Below are 17,583 nucleotides of genomic sequence, written 5' to 3'. Positions count from 1 at the left end.
AGGACGAAGTCAGAAATGGTGGGGAGATATGTAGCAGGATAAAGGTCCTGGGTCCTGTTTGAAAAGACGTTCCCGCTAACTTGGCTAACAGGGAATTCCCCTTTGCTGACCTGGTAGAGGAATGGCCTTTAGTGCGAGCCGTCCGGGTTCGATCCCACCGCCGTCCCAGCCACAAAGGTCCTGTGGTCACAAGTCCAATACACGAGTGACAATCTGTGCTGCATTTGCTGCAAGTGTACTGTGATGCCTGCTGAGGCTGCTGCTGTCGCTCCTACCTCCTAGCTCACTGCTCAGCAAGACCTTGGTTCCTCTCCTGCTCACCCCTCGGTGCACCTGTTCTGACAGTAAGGCGGCAGATCTACACGGTCCTCTGCACCCTGCTTACACACGATGACACTGATGCTGCACATTTTCATATCCTTCTTGCAGACATGGTCGACCAGCCAAACGAGTGCCCTCTGCCAGCTCACCGGACAGTAGATCTTTAGGAATGTGGCCCGCATCCATTCTCCTGACATGGCCAAGTCAATGAAGGTACATTTTGCCAAGAATGGTGAACATGCTGCTCATGTTGGCGCATTCCAAGACCTCTGTGTTGGGCGCCTTGTCCTGCCATCCGAGGTGCAGAATGTGTGATCCACAGCTTCCAGGCTGTACCCATCAATGTTAATGTTAGGAGGAGCAACTGTGCCCTGCTCCACAATGTTTGTCTTCTTCAAACTGATGGTCAGTCTGAACTCCTTGCAGGCGTGAGAAAGGCGATTGACAAGCTGCTGCAAACCGTTTTTGGAGTGTGATGTCAAGGCTGCATCATCGGCAAAGAGCATCTCATGGATGAGTACCTCCACAACCTTGGTCTTGGTGTGAATTTGGGTGATGTTGAAGAACTTGCCGTCGGCCGTGGTGTGAATATACACTCCCTCAATGCAATCCTTCAAGACACACTGAAGGAGCATGGAGAAGAAGATTCCAAAGAGGGTCAGTGCAAGGACACAGCCGTTTCACCCCGCTAACTGGAAAGGCCTCTCATGTTGTGCCATTGAAGCAAACTGTACTGTGCATGTTCTCATGGAACGAAGAGACAACTGAGAGGAGTTTTGGTGGACAGCTGATCTTCTGCAGGAGCCTGAACTTTAAGATGAAAGTGATTCAAATTTTAAAAGCAGCTGCAAACATAAAAGCTTGAATTAATACTCCACAAAAGTGCCTTTTAAATGAGAGAAAAAACAAAACAAAACAAAAAACAAACTCATGTCCAACTTCTTTGAGGTTTAATTTTGTCCTTCCTATTTTAACAGCGCCGTTTACTAAAAGGATAAATTCGTGATCTGGAGCTTGTTACATTTCAACGATTCCAGCAGCAACAGGCCTCTTAATATGCAAGTGAGCTCATCTGTTTTTCTCCTCGTCTGCAGTGTTTTCAGTGTTTTGTGGGTTGTTGCGCAGCACGATGCACAAATGGTGGAACGCTGTCGCAGATTAATTACAAAAACCTGGATGTGTGTGTGTGTGTGTGTGCATGCCAAGCTGCAGCACCAGGATGGGAGGGGTCGCCAATAGCAACCTGCAGTCTGCCAGGCGTTGCCATGACAAACAAAGAGCAGAGCTCCCTAGTGGGATGGGCCTGTCGTCATGGCAACACTCAGAAACAAGAGAGAAGCCAGGAAGGAGAGACACACACACACACACACACACACACACACACACACACACACAAACGAGACATGGGTAACACAAGGAGCACGAAATGACCCTGAGGAGAGTTAAACGTCCTGCCAAATCTGAGGTAATGGTGCAATAAAACACTGTAAAGTACAATAATCCAGACAAGACTCACTCAGAGAATATACTCAACTTTAAACTAGACACTACTCGAACAGAAGCTGAAGTGGAGCAATTTTTGCTGTTTTTAAATCTAATAAGGGACAACTAATCAAATTTTATGATCAAATCCTCATTAAGAAGGAAACAGGTGGATTTCAAACCAGTCAACGATGCTCTGATCCCCGAAACAAGTTCATAATCCAGACTGCTAAATGTTCTGTTATGTAGACCGTCCTTTCACAATGGGGCCCTTTTTCTATGATTTCCTGAAAGGCTTGGACTCATTTAAAATACAGTGACTAAATGAGTCCATCCCTCCGAGTTTGCTACGGTCTCTGAACTCACAACATAAAGGGCGTCTAATGTGGATACACACTTTCAAATGTGTTGAACTTTAATGCCACCTGTCTGCCACTGGCTGGCTGATTAGCAAATGCTGGATTGATGATGGATTAGGAGCGGGTGTGGCCACCAGTGAGAGCCAGCTTCACAGAAGAACTGCAAGTACTACCTCAGAGAAGTAGTTTCCAGTTCTTTCACAACAGTAACCTAAAACTAACACTGGTCATATTTCCGCACAAAGGATTTTGGATAATTTTAGTCACTTAAGAAAAACAAAACAAACAAATGAAGAGTGTGAGGCAGATGGCGGAGAGCGCAACACAATAAATGGGGCCTGAGACAGAGAGCTGCCGCACAAAAATGTACTGAAATGAATAAACTTGTATTACATGACTACGACCCTACGCGTGCACTAATTGGCTTATTTCCTGTCTGATATTTTCCCTTATCGGACCGTTACCATGGCAATCGGTCCGGCTCGCGTATCAGATTTGTTCCAAACCAGAAAGCTAAAAACACAATTAGAAAAACCAAGTCGGACATGAACATACTCCATAAATATCTTAACTGCATCGGAAAAAACACACAGATTGAAGGCTTACCATCTAACAATCTATTAGCAAGTTCTTCATGGAGGTGAAGAAAGCAAACAGGTCTGACTACAAGCCTAACACCGTCAGCTTTCATATTCAGGCAATGCCGTAAGTTTGCATATATATATATATATATATATATATATATAAAGCCATATAACAAATTATTAACCTCACTTGCTCAGTCTGTATGGGAATATCAGACCTCAGTGTTTTGTGCATAGACCTCACTTCACTGTCAACACCGCGCGTGAGGTTAATAATCCTTTAATCTTTGACAGCAGCTGCCTTGTAAAACTCGGAATACGTAGTCATATCTCCACACAACCCTACTGAAAAGATTTTGTATATATATAGCTGCAAATGCAAAATGTCAGCAAGGTGCATGATTGAGCATGGTACATAGTGAATGGGGTTTGTGAGAGAGATGCTGCATACAAATGTACTTAGTCATAGAAATAACATTTGACAGTTTTTAAGTTACCTTCTACAGCTACAAATAAAACATCTCGAGACAACCCTACAAGAAAGATTTGGTATGGCTGTAGGCAAAGCAGACACTTTTCTCTATATCTCATGTTTTGCAATTACATATAGGTTAAACCAAGTTCCTTTGAGAGTTTTTCCATTCCCATTGTTTAGCTTTGGTGGCCACAAAAAACGCATCAAAAAACAGCAGTCAATTAAGATTTATGTTTCCCTTGCTGCCCCAGTGCATGAAGTAATGCCCAAACAAAGTTGGTTTATGTTCACAAAATGTCAAAAGCTGCTCTTTAGGGCAGACATGATTTGATTAAATTCTGGTGGTGATCCGTGTCAACCACTTTGCAGATGATGTTTGGATCTTTTTGGATTTTACAGATGTCACGCACATAGTTCTCAAGGTGAGCATGGGGTCAGTGTCTCGGCTTGTCCTGGATCAAGACCAATCCAGGGTTTAACGGACTTCCGAGATTTCAGCATACTAACAGTTGACAAATTTCCATATCTCATGAGTGAGGTAGAAATATCTGGGAAGACCCTGCACAGTGGTATAGGACCAAGGTGATATCTACAGGGGAGAACAAAGGCCAAAGTCTACAGAGTACTGGTTTTCAATGTCTGCCTGAATGGTGAGCCAAAACACCACCAAAAATAGATGTCTTTGGTACTGCGCATCTCTGGACAATCTTTGGGTACTTCTGAAATAGCTTTGTAAAATTAACGGTTAAGGCGGCACAGATGGTGTACTACAAACATAAGGAAGCACTAGCTATGAAAGTACAACCATGTATCTGGATTAGAACAAACCAAGTCATAAATCTAGGGCCATTTAGGTGGCAGCATTGTTCATCTGGCAGAAAGAGTCAAAGTCCTTGTTCCAACAATGAAAAAGTAGGGAAGAGAACTGTAAGTCAAAATTCTGACAATCTCATCAGTTTCTTGTGTTAACTAATCACTAGTACTTGAAGAGCCTTATCGAATGGTAGAGTGAACACAATGAGGAAAACTATAAGGGGTTCTAGTAGTCACATGAAATACTCCCTTTCTGTCCCAACCCCTAGTGTAGACAAACTACAGTAAAGCAGTCTTTTGTGGCCTACAATGCCTGCACGCATTTGTTCAAATGAATGATCAATGCGTGGATTCCTCTTCAACCAATTCCACACGTGTTGCTGTCTCAAGTCTTTTGGGGAGGGAGGCTGCAGAAATAGGGGCCTGGTTGACACAAGAGCAAACACAGGATAACAGTTGCTCGGTTTAATGAAAACCAGATCATGCAAAACGAACCATAATGTTTGAGTACTCGGCCCGTTCCAGAGCGACGTCAAGTCCACGACAGTTAAAGAGTTAAAGAGTGCACCTGCTGTGTGTCCCATCCTTCACACATCAACACTGCACACTAGTCAGAAGTACATTAACTCATGTCTACGTTCAAGCTTAAATCAATAGCGCTTCACCCTCAGGTGTCTAGTTACAGAATGACACTAAAAAGCAGTTTGACAACAGTTAAAAACTCTAAAACATTAGAACATTTCAACATATCTAGTATTTTACGTCTTTACAGGGGCGCTACTGACAGAATAGGCCCGATGAAAGCGCAAAATCTGGCACCTTTGAATCGGTTAATCCTGGCTATTTTACATCTTTAATCTTACAGCCTTCATTTCAATAATACAAAAAAAAAAATAAATCAATACAACTTCTGTGATTTCAGGCACAAAGAGTAGAAAGGAAAGAGGAATCCGATGAGCGACAAAAACATTCAGTATGAAAAAGCACTGGTTGGTTACAGATGCAGCTTTAACAGCTAAAACTAAAGCATTTGGACCTTTAAGATTCTGATGACAACTTCATCCCTACTAAAAACGGCCTGTTTCCCGTGGAGGATGGTGTTGGCGTGAACAAGGCAAGAAGTGGTCATGTTAAACCCAATAGACACTCTGTTCTTCGGCAGACTTGACGCTGACCTAACATGTAGAAATGAGGCAAAGCTCCATTTACTACCTGCCAAGACTCCTCCTGCTCCACAGGACTTTCCAAGACACTTATAAACAGCTGCCAAACGCAAAATATGGTTTGTTACTTATGTTGTTCAGGACCAGCCACAGGTGGGAAAACATGAGAATCAGCACAGCATAGCATACAAAATAGAAAGGCTGCAGTCTTGGTCATTCTTTCAAACCTTAGAAGGGCAATCTGAAAAGATTTCAACATATTGCACTTTTCTAAGAACCATGTTGAGGATAGAACACAACCCCACCTGAGTAGATGTCATCAATGTTCAAGAGATCTTGGAATGGCAAGATTTTGCAAAGCCAGGAACGTTGTGACAAACATTAGAATAGGTCTTATACAAGTATAGGCCCTGAGACTTGTTTTTGCCATTGCTACTCTTCCAATGTGGTTTGGAGTCGAGTCTACAAGACACCTGGACGGGACGCCAGTACAATGTAAGTTACACCCCCCCAGCCAAGGGCAGTATCCATTTACAGCTGGGTGGCATAGAAGGATTTGGATTGAGTCTTGTCCAAAAGCATGACCAGGTATCAATCCCAGGTTTACATTCTGGTAGCCCAGCCCACAGAGCTCAGTTGGAAATGCACACTGTGTGTATGTCTTCCTGAAACCACATTGAGCCCAAACACATTCTCTCTAGAGATTTTAGTTTGTGGTCTACGTTACATACCTCGACTGCTTCACCTTGGTCAATGCAGACATCTCAGCTTCGATAAGAAATGCTACCTGCACCCTGAACAAGCTTTGTGACACAAAAAGCATCTCAAAATGATCTGCGATGCTTCAGAAAGGCCGAGTCAGTATTCACTCTTCACAGCTGTATTAAAGCAAAGTCTGGAGGTGGTGTTCAACCTCAGACCTCTGGAAAGGGTAAGGTGGTTAGTCTTCTTCAGGAGTGACCATTAACCAGTGCACCAACCATTTCTGTGCCTCTTGCATAAACAGAGAAGGATGTCATTGGTTTGGCTACATCATCTACATGATGGTTCTTTCCACCCTGGCCAGATTACAGCAACAACAAAGAATCCCAGAAGTGACTCAGAGAGCATTGAACCAAAGCATTGAACCTTACAAGACCTAGATTGAGCTTATATACTGCCTAAAGATCTGACAGGGTGGTGATGTGGCAAAGCAAGCAACCTCTATGACAAGACTCTAGGCTCAAGAGGCAGTTTTTGAATGCAGCACAGAAGGAAGCTCTTCTCCAAGAAGGCAGGTCTTTTCCAGCCCACTAAGGAGTTACAGCCCAACCCCATGGCCATCAGATGGAAGTGCACCAGGGGAAATGGCAGCAACAGTGATAGCACAACTCTGTCACCAGTGACATCAAAGCCCTGGACTAAGACATGCTGGACAATGATGGGACATATTGATTCTGTGTGCTGAAGGACAGAGTTTCTGTGCTGGGACTACTGGTCCAGATGACAAGGACATGCTTTTATTTTGAAACAGTCAATGCAGAAACTGGTGCAAAGCATCAAATTTAGGTTGGAGATTTTGAAGGAGTGGCCCGCATGTGGAGGCTGTCCACTTTGGGGGGGGGGGGGGGATCAATGCTGTATTGACTGTAGCAGTGCACGACAGATGGCGATACATGAAGCATTTTAAATGTAAAAACAGAAATCAGAGAGCAAATAGCTTCAAACTTCGGGTCGAATACACACAGCAATGGCCTGTTAAATTTCAAGCATATTACCGTTTGCCATTTAAATGCAAAAACAAGACAAAACTGCTTTTGTACCCATGTTCCATTTACACGACTTCAAAAATAAAAGATTTTAACAGACAATCTCGTACATGAAAACCAGCTTTGTTGCACCGGATGCGCCTTCAAAAAGTACAAACAGCGCCCCCCAGAGGTTAATTTTTTTTGCCCCATGGTTTTGTTTGCATTTTGAAATGTGGATATCTTTTCACAACAAAAATCAATAGCCTCGAAGATATGGGGGAGAAGAGAAAAGTAGTTACGGTAGAGCCAGTCTGCACCTTGTTATGAAGGCGTCTCCAGTTCATTAGCTATAATTTGTACAGTTTAGTCTCACCTGACCTCTTTTAAAACAATAAAACAAACATCAGAATGACACATGGCAGGAGAAAATACAACATTAAAAAGAAAAAAGTTAAAAGTGCTCAAATAAGGAGTGTTTCATTTTCTCTTCGTATGAGGCAGACGTTTTGGTGGTTTTTCTTCTTAACAGTGCCCTCTGGGATCTGGTTTCAGGGAAGAGGAGAGTGGAACTGAAAGCGCTGCTCAGACGGAGGCGAGAGGTCAAGGCTGATGGATGGACTGGTTGGGCGCTGTGGGGGGGGGTCTGGCGCAGGGTGCCGATGTGGTTTCTCCACCCCCCCACCCCACTTCGTTCATCAAACCTTCTCATCCTCTCCTCAGCAGCAGTAGGTGGCACTCTAACCCAGGGTGGTGATGTTGGCCCTGCCACCTGGTGGCGCATTAATGCGCTGGGTGTTCCGGCGAGGAATGTTGTCGTCAACCTGAGCGCCTGTGGCATTAAAGTGGAAGAAAGCTTCAGCAATAAAATGTCAATTAAAAGTTAAGAACATTTTACAAAAATATCTGGAAGTACTTACAAACTGAGACAAATCAATTCTAATCACTCACATCTCCAACCGCTTATCTGGGATCGGGTCACACGGACCCCAAACTTCCCTTTCTCATTGTATTAAGTCTACCAATTTTATTTTCTTCGTTTTTTTGAGGAGTGACTACCACGCCGTCTGATGAGTGGCCACTCCCCTCTCTGTCATTAATCGAGCTTTCTCATCCAACGCGCATTAGCCATAAATATTACAGATATCTTGTGGAAAAATTACATGACTCAAAATTAAACTTTCCCTAAACGTTATCAACTTCATCTTAATTAGTTTTCAGCAAACATATCAACAAAGGTGGTGGTGGTGGGGCTTTGTGGAAGTAAACAGCAATCAAACAGTTTTGATCTGCACTGACCAGACAAGCTGAATCCAGATTGGTGCAGGTTCCGCACGGGCTGGTTGGGCTGCTTAGCGGGTGAGGTCTTAGCAGAGGAGGCAGGTGTCATGGCTTTAGGAGTGACTGACACCTCACAGACTGGACCATCATAGAGTCCCCTGGGTACACCTCTCAGCTCAGCCAGCTGCATTATGGGGGGGGGGGGAGGCAGCATTGATTTGAGTGCACACTAACAAAATTATTTTATTCACAAAGAACAAACGTTTTACCCTGCTGCGAGCCTTTATCCTCTTGTAGACATAGTCCGGAAAAGGTTTACGGGCCACATAGCGTCCTGAGCCTTCATTGGTGTGAAGATTCCCATCCTCGAGCACGATCTTTCCCTGGCTGATCACCACCAGTGGCCCACCTCGCACCTCTGTGCCTTCAAAGATATTGTACTCCACAGTCTGCAGACGAGACCAGAAAAACAAGGAAATTTAATAATCTCTCATTGTGGATTTGTTTACAGTTACAATGCAGTGAGCAGATTAATTTTACAAGGACATTCTCGAGCCTACATCAGGTCTCTACTAACAAATGTCAAAGGTTGCAAAGCAGAAAATTTAACTTTTTCTTTTTTTAATAAAGGGTCTATGAATGATACACACAATGTAGCAACCAACAAGTTTTCTCTGAGAATTTAGTGTTAATGGCATCCTGCACAGAGGGTGAAACGACGCTCCCTCTGTGCTATGAGCTGCTGTCTCATTTACATTCATCCACCCATGCATCCATGTGTAGTGCATAAGACGTCAGCATGTCCATGTTTAGTGAATGAGTCACACCCTGCGAAACTGTTGTCAGTCACATTTGCAGAGACAAAAATCACATTTAGAGGCTGAAAATGACTGACCAAGAATGTAGCTGGACTAGAATCACACATCTTGCTTGACCACCCCTTCCCCCACATAAAGCTGTCAGACCTATAAAATAACTCTGCGGTTCATTCTACTCATTGCATAGGAGGTGAGGAGTCAGGGGTGGGGGGGAGGGGCCAAGGATGGAAGTTTATGTTGTAACATGGTGCACGTCTGACATCAAAGTGGCAGAAAAGATGTCAGAGGATGCCATGCCTGAAGCAGCAGATATTTTGATAGCTGTTTTCCGTATCTTCAGCTTTGTAAAACTTTGTACAACCCCTGGCAAAAATGATGGAATCACCGGCCTCGGAGGATGTTCATTCAGATGTTTAATTTTGTAGAAAAAAAGCAGATCACAGACATGACACAAAACTAAAGTCATTTCAAATGGCAACTTTCTGGCTTTAAGAAACACTATAAGAAATCAAGAAAAAAAAGATTGTGGCAGTCAGTAACGGTTACTTTTTAGACCAAGCAGAGAAAAAATATGGAATCACTCAATTCTGAGGAAAAAAAATTATGGAATCACCCTGTAAATTTTCATCCCCCAAATTAACACCTGCATCAAATCAGATCTGCTCATTGACATTGACCCTATGTGTCTTTTTGCAAGGAATATTTTTGCAGTTTTTGCTATATGGCAAGATGCATTATCTTGAAAAATGATTTCATCATCCCCAAACATCCTTTCAATTGTCCAAAATATCAACATAAACTTGTGCATTTATTGATGATGTAATGACAGCCATCTCCCCAGTGCCTTTACCTGACATGCAGCCCCATATCATCAATGACTGTGGAAATTTACATGTTCTCTTCAGGCAGTCATCTTTATAAATCCCACTGGAACGGCACCAAACAAAAGTTCCAGCATCATCACCTTGCCCAATGCAGATTCAAGATTCATCACTGAATATGACTTTCATCCAGTCATCCACAGTCCACAATTGCTTTTCCTTAGCCCATTGTAACCTTGTTTTTTTCTGTTTAGGTGTTAATGATGCCTTTCGTTTAGCTTTTCTGTATGTAAATCCCATTTCCTTTAGGCGGTTTCTTACAGTTCGGTCACAGACGTTGACTCCAGTTTCCTCCCATTCGTTCATCATTTGTTTTGTTGTACATTTTTCGATTTTTGAGACATATTGCTTTAAGTTTTCTGTCTTGACGCTTTGATGTCTTCCTCGGTCTACCAGTATGTTTGCCTTTAACAACCTTCCCATGTTTGTATTTGGTCCAGAGTTTAGACACAGCTGACTGTGAACAACCAACATCTTTTGCAACATTGCATGATGATTTACTCTCTTAAGAGTTTGATAATCCTCTCCTTTGTTTCAATTGACATCTCTCGTGTTGGAGCCATGATTTTTGTCAGTCCACTTGGTGCAACAGCTCTCCAAGGTGTGTTCACTCCTTTTTAGATGCAGAATAACGAGCAGATCTGATATGATACAGGTGTTAGTTTTGGGGATGAAAATTTACAGGGTGATTCCATAATTTTTTTCCTCAGAATTGAGTGATTCCATATTTTTTTCCTCTGCTTGGTCTAAAAAAGTAACTGTTACTGACTGCCACAATCTTTTTTTCTTGATTTCTTATAGTTTCTTAAAGCCAGAAAGTTGCCATTTGAAATGACTTTAGTTTTGTGTCATGTCTGTGATCTGCTTTTTTTTTCTACAAAATTAAACAACTGAATGAACATCCTCTGAGGCCGGTGATTCTATAATTTTTGCCAGGGGTTGTATAAACCTTGTAACTGTTAGAATGCCCTAAGCAGATGGTCACCCCTTTGAGTCTGGTCTGCTTGAGGTTTCTTCCTCAATATCAGAGGGAGTTTTTCCTTACCATTGTCGTCTGTGTGCTTGCTCTGGGGGAAGTGTGGGCAATCGTGCCATGAAGGGCAAAGACACTGCAGAATTTTCCCTGCTACCAATCATCTCAGCAGGTGATTTCATTAGTGATCAGGTGTTTACATTCAGGGGAGAAGCTCATCAGCAAACCCACCTGCTAAGGTGATTGGTTGCAAGGAAAACCTGCACTGTCTTGGCCCTCGTTGCCCACCCCTGGGTTAGACCTTACTTGTGTGAAGCACCTTGAGGCAGCTTTGCCATGATTTGGGGCTATATAAGTTGAAATTAAATTGAAATTGAGAAAAATCATTTATAGCATCTTTAAAAATGTCAAGTGTCTTATTTTGTAGAGCAGTCTCAAAATGTGTTTGCTCCTGTTGAATGCGATACTCAACCTTTGCATTATCGCCCATTTGCATTTCGTCACTTGCTGATCATCCTGATCAACAGACAAAGTAACTTTTCAGAAACTGATCTAAAAATCAAAAGAAATAAAACATGCAGAGAATCCACATTTGAATTCAGAACACTAAAATTTATCATCTTGATAAACTTGCAACCAGATTCTTTTAGTAAATTGGGTGAAATCTGGCAGTGGGTCACTGAGTGCTTGCTGAGACCAGAAGAAGAGGCGGCAACCATTTGATTAATTTGGGCTTTTTGTTTGTTGACATGAGGAGACGGAGCTGCTGTGTTACTAATTTGGACGCTGCGTGACTTCTAAAAGCTTCTGGTGCAGAGGCTGAAGTCACGGCAACATGGAGGACTGGATGAGATCAGAAGAAGGTGGGACAAAACACACAGAAGCACCAAATGAGCAATTTCTCCTGTGAACATTCATCATATTTTGCCCCAGTGGAATAAAAAGTAGCTGAAGGCTGAGATGAGATTTGGAAAACCTACAATACAGCGCGAAGGCCCAAAGAGACACTGGGGGGGATTAATCTGCTCACAATTGATCACTCCTGTGAGATAAAAGGTGATTTTCTAGGCCAAAGTCAATTTATTTATCAAATTTGCAATATCCTGCTGTTCAGAAAAAAAAAAAAACATGTTTTAAGGAAAGCATAATTATTACATTATGGAGTAATTATTATTGTGCAACGTCCGTACAGAGTTGTGGCTCTTGGCGGAGATGATCTTCGTGATGTCCGGGTCCCACAGCACCAGGTCGGCGTCTGAACCCACAGCAATACGACCCTTGCGGGGGTACAGGTTGAAGATCTTGGCAGCGTTGGTGCTGGTCACTGCTACAAACTGGTTCTCGTCCATTTTACCAGTCACCTGGAAAGCAGCGATAATGAGAACCAGAATTATTATAGTGAATGCCAGGATTCCTTCAAACATCAGTTCAAGGTCAGAACATAAAATATATTTACTTTATCTGATGATCTAACCACTGCAGCAAGCCTATGTCACAGGTTTAGGTGCTGCAATGAACAATTTTGATAGTATGCAACTAAGATAACTAGAGTAGAGGGACGGACGGACAGACACACACACACACACCTCAAACCCAAATAGGTTTTTTTTAAACACTGCAGAAATACAGTAAAACTCGCCTCAACAATCATTGTATAAACAGACTCACGAGACAAAAGCAACAGTCCCAATACCTCTGAATGGTTTTCCATGTAATAAACACTGTATGTAATGGATTTTCGCTCACATCGGACAAAACGTCCTGTTCGATCGCGATACATTTCCATTAAAGACCCCTCGCGTGTACTGGACAGAGCAGTCTAGACATGCACAGTACCAAAGGTATGAAATGAAGTTCAGTACTGACACTCGCCGATTGGAGGAAAGTGGGTACCGTATTTCCTTGATTAAAAGTCTGGCCGTTTAGTTTTTTCAATCCATGCTCAGATCCGGTGTCGCAGACTGAGTCTCTTCACAGAAAGCAATCAAATGGATTAATGGGATTATTAACCATCAAATGATAAAGGTAAAACCTCTTAAATCATTTTAAAGTCAGTTTTAAGCAGAAATGAGGTGAAATCCCCTGACGTTTTGAAATGTCCGATGCACAGTGAACGCATCAGCATCAGCTAGCAGCTCGTTTACCCGCGGCGCTCTGATCGCTTCCGCTGTGTTTTCTGATGAAATAATGCTGAATTTATGTGGAAATGATTGTTGTACAAAAGCTTCAGATATCTGTCGCTGAGACAGACGATGACTGGTGGGCAGTTTGAAGCAGAAACGAGGTGTTAATCCCTGAACCTCACCATCAAGGGGGACTGATTTTTAGGGGGACTGTTCGGTCGGCGACACCGGCACGTAAACGAAAGTGTAATTCAAAGCCAGTGATTATTATCAAAATGCTGCTTGCACAGTAATATGGGGCTAAGTTTCATACATATCCCTGGGTGTGGCGAACCAAAGAACTTTCGATCAGAGCCCTCTGCATGGACGTGCACCTGCTAAATTATGTACACCGCAAAAGGCTGTGATTTGTCACCTTCACGTTTTCACTCCTTCCTGTCCTGTTATATATTCATATGTTTTGCAGTGCGCCCGGCAATTACACTTCGATTACGGATCAAAAACGTTTGGCACAGAAGTGCGCAAATATGACCAACTTTACTACACAGTCAGAAAAGGACACTCAAATGATCCCAGTTCATGGAGGGAAATTACACGTACTGTATCGTTGGTATGGAGGCTGGTGATTGCATGGAGTGGAGCTCTTTGAGGGACAAATTAATCCAGAAAAAGCCACTGTTCCTGCAACAAATTGCATAAAGACGTGACGGAGAACTTTAAAAGGGTCATGCGCATGCCGATGTCAATGCATGGCCACAGAGTTGCACAAGCATAAATCAGGCATTAGGATTTTAAGGTACCACTGCGCAGCAGACTTGTCTGTTTTATACATAACGGATTTCGATTACAACTGAGAAAATTTGCTGGTCCACCTGAATCCATTATATGTGAGTTTTACTGTACATCTGTCTATTCATCCATTATAATACAGGCACTTAAATTTTGCCAACTTAGATGCACAACAAAATTTAATTACAGGTGTGGTTTTGGCTATAACATGAATTAAGCCTTTGGTCATTCCCTTTAAGCACACATGCACTAGAACTTGGTGCGTTGCTATTTAGGTGGTGGACTGTGTCGAGAAGTGAGGGTTTTCTGGTGAGTAAAGGGATCTGCATTTACAGCAGCAGCCACCAAAGTTGCCTGACGTGAAGCAGGAAGGTAATGCCCCACCCCCCACACAAGTTTTTATTTTTATTTCATTGTTAAAATGTTTTTAGCTTAGTTTTATTGCAGCTTGACACTCTAGTCCACATCTGTGTGTGTGTACAGGGGGGACGTGTGTGCCATGTCATACCAATGTCTGATGTTCTCTGGTAGTGGTTCCTAACACCGGTCCACAAGGACCCTAATCTGTACATTTCTCATCTTTCTCTGCACTGCTGAAAGCAGATCAGCTCATTCAAACATCTGTTCACTGTTGATCGACTGAACAGAACTTGAAAGCAGATGGTTTTCTGCTGCTGTAAATTTGATGTTCTTAAACAATGAAGGGTGTGAAGACGACAGCTGCACTGGATGGAAATGAGCACGCGCACTGTTTGTGCCGCTTTGTGTAACACGGGGTCAACACCATTACTGGGCAAACAAAAAACAATCATACATACCACACACTTGTCCCAGATGATGGACATCCTCTCCTCTGTGCCGTTGACACCTTCAGGAATCAGGCTGAAGTCGTCTTTTCCCACAGCACGCTGAGCGGTGTTAAAGGGACAGTGCGCACTGCCCGTCACCTGCAGGTCACCACTGCACAGCATAACAGGAAGAAAGACACACAGACACACACACAAAGTGCACAAATGGAACAAGTGATTACAATGATTAAATGTAGTTTCACTCACATCATTCAAAATGAATGTGAGGATGTTCAGGTTGGATGGAAGCCAAGTTATTTGCCAAAACAAAATGAATGAATGGGGGGAGGGGGGGTGCAGCTGGGCTTCTGTTATGTTCGACAAAAATGAGTTAAAAATATTTCAATAAAGGCTCCAACTTTAAGATTTTTTTTCTTCCAGTCATATTGTGTCGTTCAAGATGTCTGAATAATATTAAATGTCAAATTTTTACCAAACTAAACTAACAATAAATCACCAGAGATCAAGTTTCAAGTTTTTGAGCAAAACAGCAACCGAAATAAACAAGTGATTTTTTTTTTTTTTTTTTTTTTTTTTTTTTTTTTTTTTTAAACGGGGGAAATGTGATATTTATGATGACAAAAAAAAAAAAAGACATCTTTCCACCAGGTGTGGGAAAGTGATAAGGGAATATACCACTTTATTTTCTTATCATTTGGGTCAAATTTTTTTTTGTGTGTGAACCCAAATCAAGCTGAGAAATTAAAGCCACAGTGTGTATTAGCATGAATGGAATACAGTATTAATAACCATCTGTTTGTTAGCATTTTGATACAGTAATAAGTGAAAATATTGCCTCTGCATTTTACAGTGCAGCTGGAAGACTCGGTGGTTGCTCTCCGACACTCTGTCTACTGGCTGTTACTGCAGGCTAACAAGTGTGAGAACCTTTATTCTTACTGAATGAAGGCTCATACACATTACTTATCACAAGAGAAAGCACTCACCAAAGACGGGAAAACATGAAAGCAAATAAACCTGACTGGAGACTACGCAATGCAATCTGCAACTTCACCATTAGATGAGACCAAATCATGCACACTGTAGCTTTAAATAAATGGACAGAATTTCTGCTGTGCTTTTCCATCTCACGCCTGACATTTGCACACCCATGTTCTTGTTCAACAACACACATGGACCACCTTGGGCTTTAAGGAACTTGGTCAAGTTCCTTAAAGCGTAATTGCACAGAGGATCCTCTGGTTAGAAACCTCAAGGCAACCACTGCCACGTGTGGATGATCAACAAATTAATTATTAAAGCACAATGCTGTTCAAACTTTTTGTTTGTGGTGTCAGCACATCTCCTGTGTTACTCTCTTACCAGGACAGCAGGGAGTTAAGATAGTCCGGTGTGGTCGGGTCGGGGCTCAGAGGAGGTGAGGTGACATAGGCGGCTGCTTTGGCCCAGTTCTTGCTCCAGTAATGCGAGCCGTCTGTTGCCAGACTGGCAGCAATTGGCTCCCCGTACACCACGGTGCCTAAAAGTCCGACACAGTCACAACACAACATCAGAATTTTTAATTTATTTAGAAACCAATAATTTCAGGGTCTGTTCCCGTAGAGTCGACTCAGGTCTCAATTCTGCACAAACTGTGACTGTAGAAATGCCAACTTGTCGTTTGAACGTCTCACCCTTCTTCCTCGCTTGCGCAATAACATCAGCGGCGCTCTTGCTCATCACCTTGGTGACATAGAGAGGGCAGTTGGTCTGATTGGCGACAGTCACAGATCGATTCACAGCCTCCGCCTCCACCTAGAGACAAACAGCGTCTGAAGTGACGGCGATGAAACCATAAAAGCTGAATGCCAACCACAGTCTCTGCTGCCATTTCGGTCCAGGTCTCAACTCTACTTCATCACAATAATGTAGAAAAACATCAAACATCAAGCTCAATTTGCGGTTTGTACGATGTCAATGGGATGACATAAGCAAAATGTGATATGCTTTTTATATTAAACTGGTGCATCATTTAATCCGTTTAATTCCATCAGGTGTTCTTTGACTACAGCTTTTATTGACTCGAATGATCACATTAAAAAGGTGCTATAAATGATTTTATTCCTGCCACCAGATACTGCACCAGCTTCACATTTCAGGATGAAAACAAAGCTTCCCTTCTCGGCCACTCCTCCACAACCTCCTCCACATCATGTAGAAGAACCAGCAGTTGGCGCCTCTTAACATGTCAACTCTTTATGGGGGAAAAGGCTCATATGCAGAATCTGAACCAACCACACTCTTGGTCTGGTGAGTTTTTAGCCCATCAATGTGTTTTTGCTTTGTTTTTTCTCGGAGGAATCTAATAAGTCACAACTGTCCACTGCTTTGAATAAAAATTCAACAGCAACACAGTGAGTAGTGAGCACAGCTACTATAAACATGAGGAGGGGTAACAATTTTAAGGGGCTGGACCTGTAGGAACGTTTAGTCTGGGAAAACAAATGGCAAGAAAAGAAGGGGGGAGAAACACACACACACACACACACACACACACACACACACACACACACACACACACACACACACAGATGAGTGTTCTTTATCTTCACAAGACACCATAAAACCTCACACAGAAAAAGATAAAAAATATTTTCTGCCTTTTTAACATTCGTAATTCCATTTACAGCACCTTTAACAAACTGGAGGGGATTCACTCATTCATCACTCTCGTCACTGAAATTTGCCAATGACGGAAAATAAGCAAATGTATGCAGAAGATAGTTACTCATCTCATGAGCAATTCGTTTCTGGTCATATCTGCTTTTTACAGCTCAGATTTAAAAAGGCAACATTTTCAACCAACTGGTTCATAATCCATGTTCTATACCCGCTTACTCCAATTAAGGGTCACGGGGAGCTGGAGCCTATCCTGGCAGTCATGGGGCGTGAGGCGGGGTACACCCTGGGCAGGATGCCAGTCTGTCGCAGAGCCAGAGACAAGCA

The 17,583-nt window shown here is 42.7% G+C and overlaps 1 protein-coding gene across 2 annotated transcripts in view; it reads right to left on the bottom strand.

Moving 5' to 3' along the window:
* Positions 1-7,412: 7,412 nt before the first annotated feature.
* The window catches only part of LOC117528919 (dihydropyrimidinase-related protein 2), a 55,213-nt gene continuing 45,042 nt past the window's right edge, over positions 7,413-17,583 (bottom strand). For both annotated transcript variants that reach the window (XM_034191545.1, XM_034191546.1), the window contains exons 8-14: positions 16,272-16,392; positions 15,961-16,117; positions 14,608-14,749; positions 12,068-12,238; positions 8,475-8,654; positions 8,224-8,389; positions 7,413-7,756 (exon numbers count right to left, since the gene is read on the bottom strand). In XM_034191545.1, the coding sequence (XP_034047436.1) occupies positions 7,665-7,756; positions 8,224-8,389; positions 8,475-8,654; positions 12,068-12,238; positions 14,608-14,749; positions 15,961-16,117; positions 16,272-16,392 (1,029 nt within the window). In that variant the 3' untranslated portion in view covers positions 7,413-7,664. The remainder of the gene's footprint in view (positions 7,757-8,223; positions 8,390-8,474; positions 8,655-12,067; positions 12,239-14,607; positions 14,750-15,960; positions 16,118-16,271; positions 16,393-17,583) is intronic.

Source organism: Thalassophryne amazonica, chromosome 17 (assembly GCF_902500255.1).
Source record: "Thalassophryne amazonica chromosome 17, fThaAma1.1, whole genome shotgun sequence".
NCBI lineage: Eukaryota > Metazoa > Chordata > Actinopteri > Batrachoidiformes > Batrachoididae > Thalassophryne > Thalassophryne amazonica.
The sequence above is the reverse complement of the archived record's forward strand: the minus strand, read 5'-3'. Positions and strand labels throughout refer to the sequence as shown.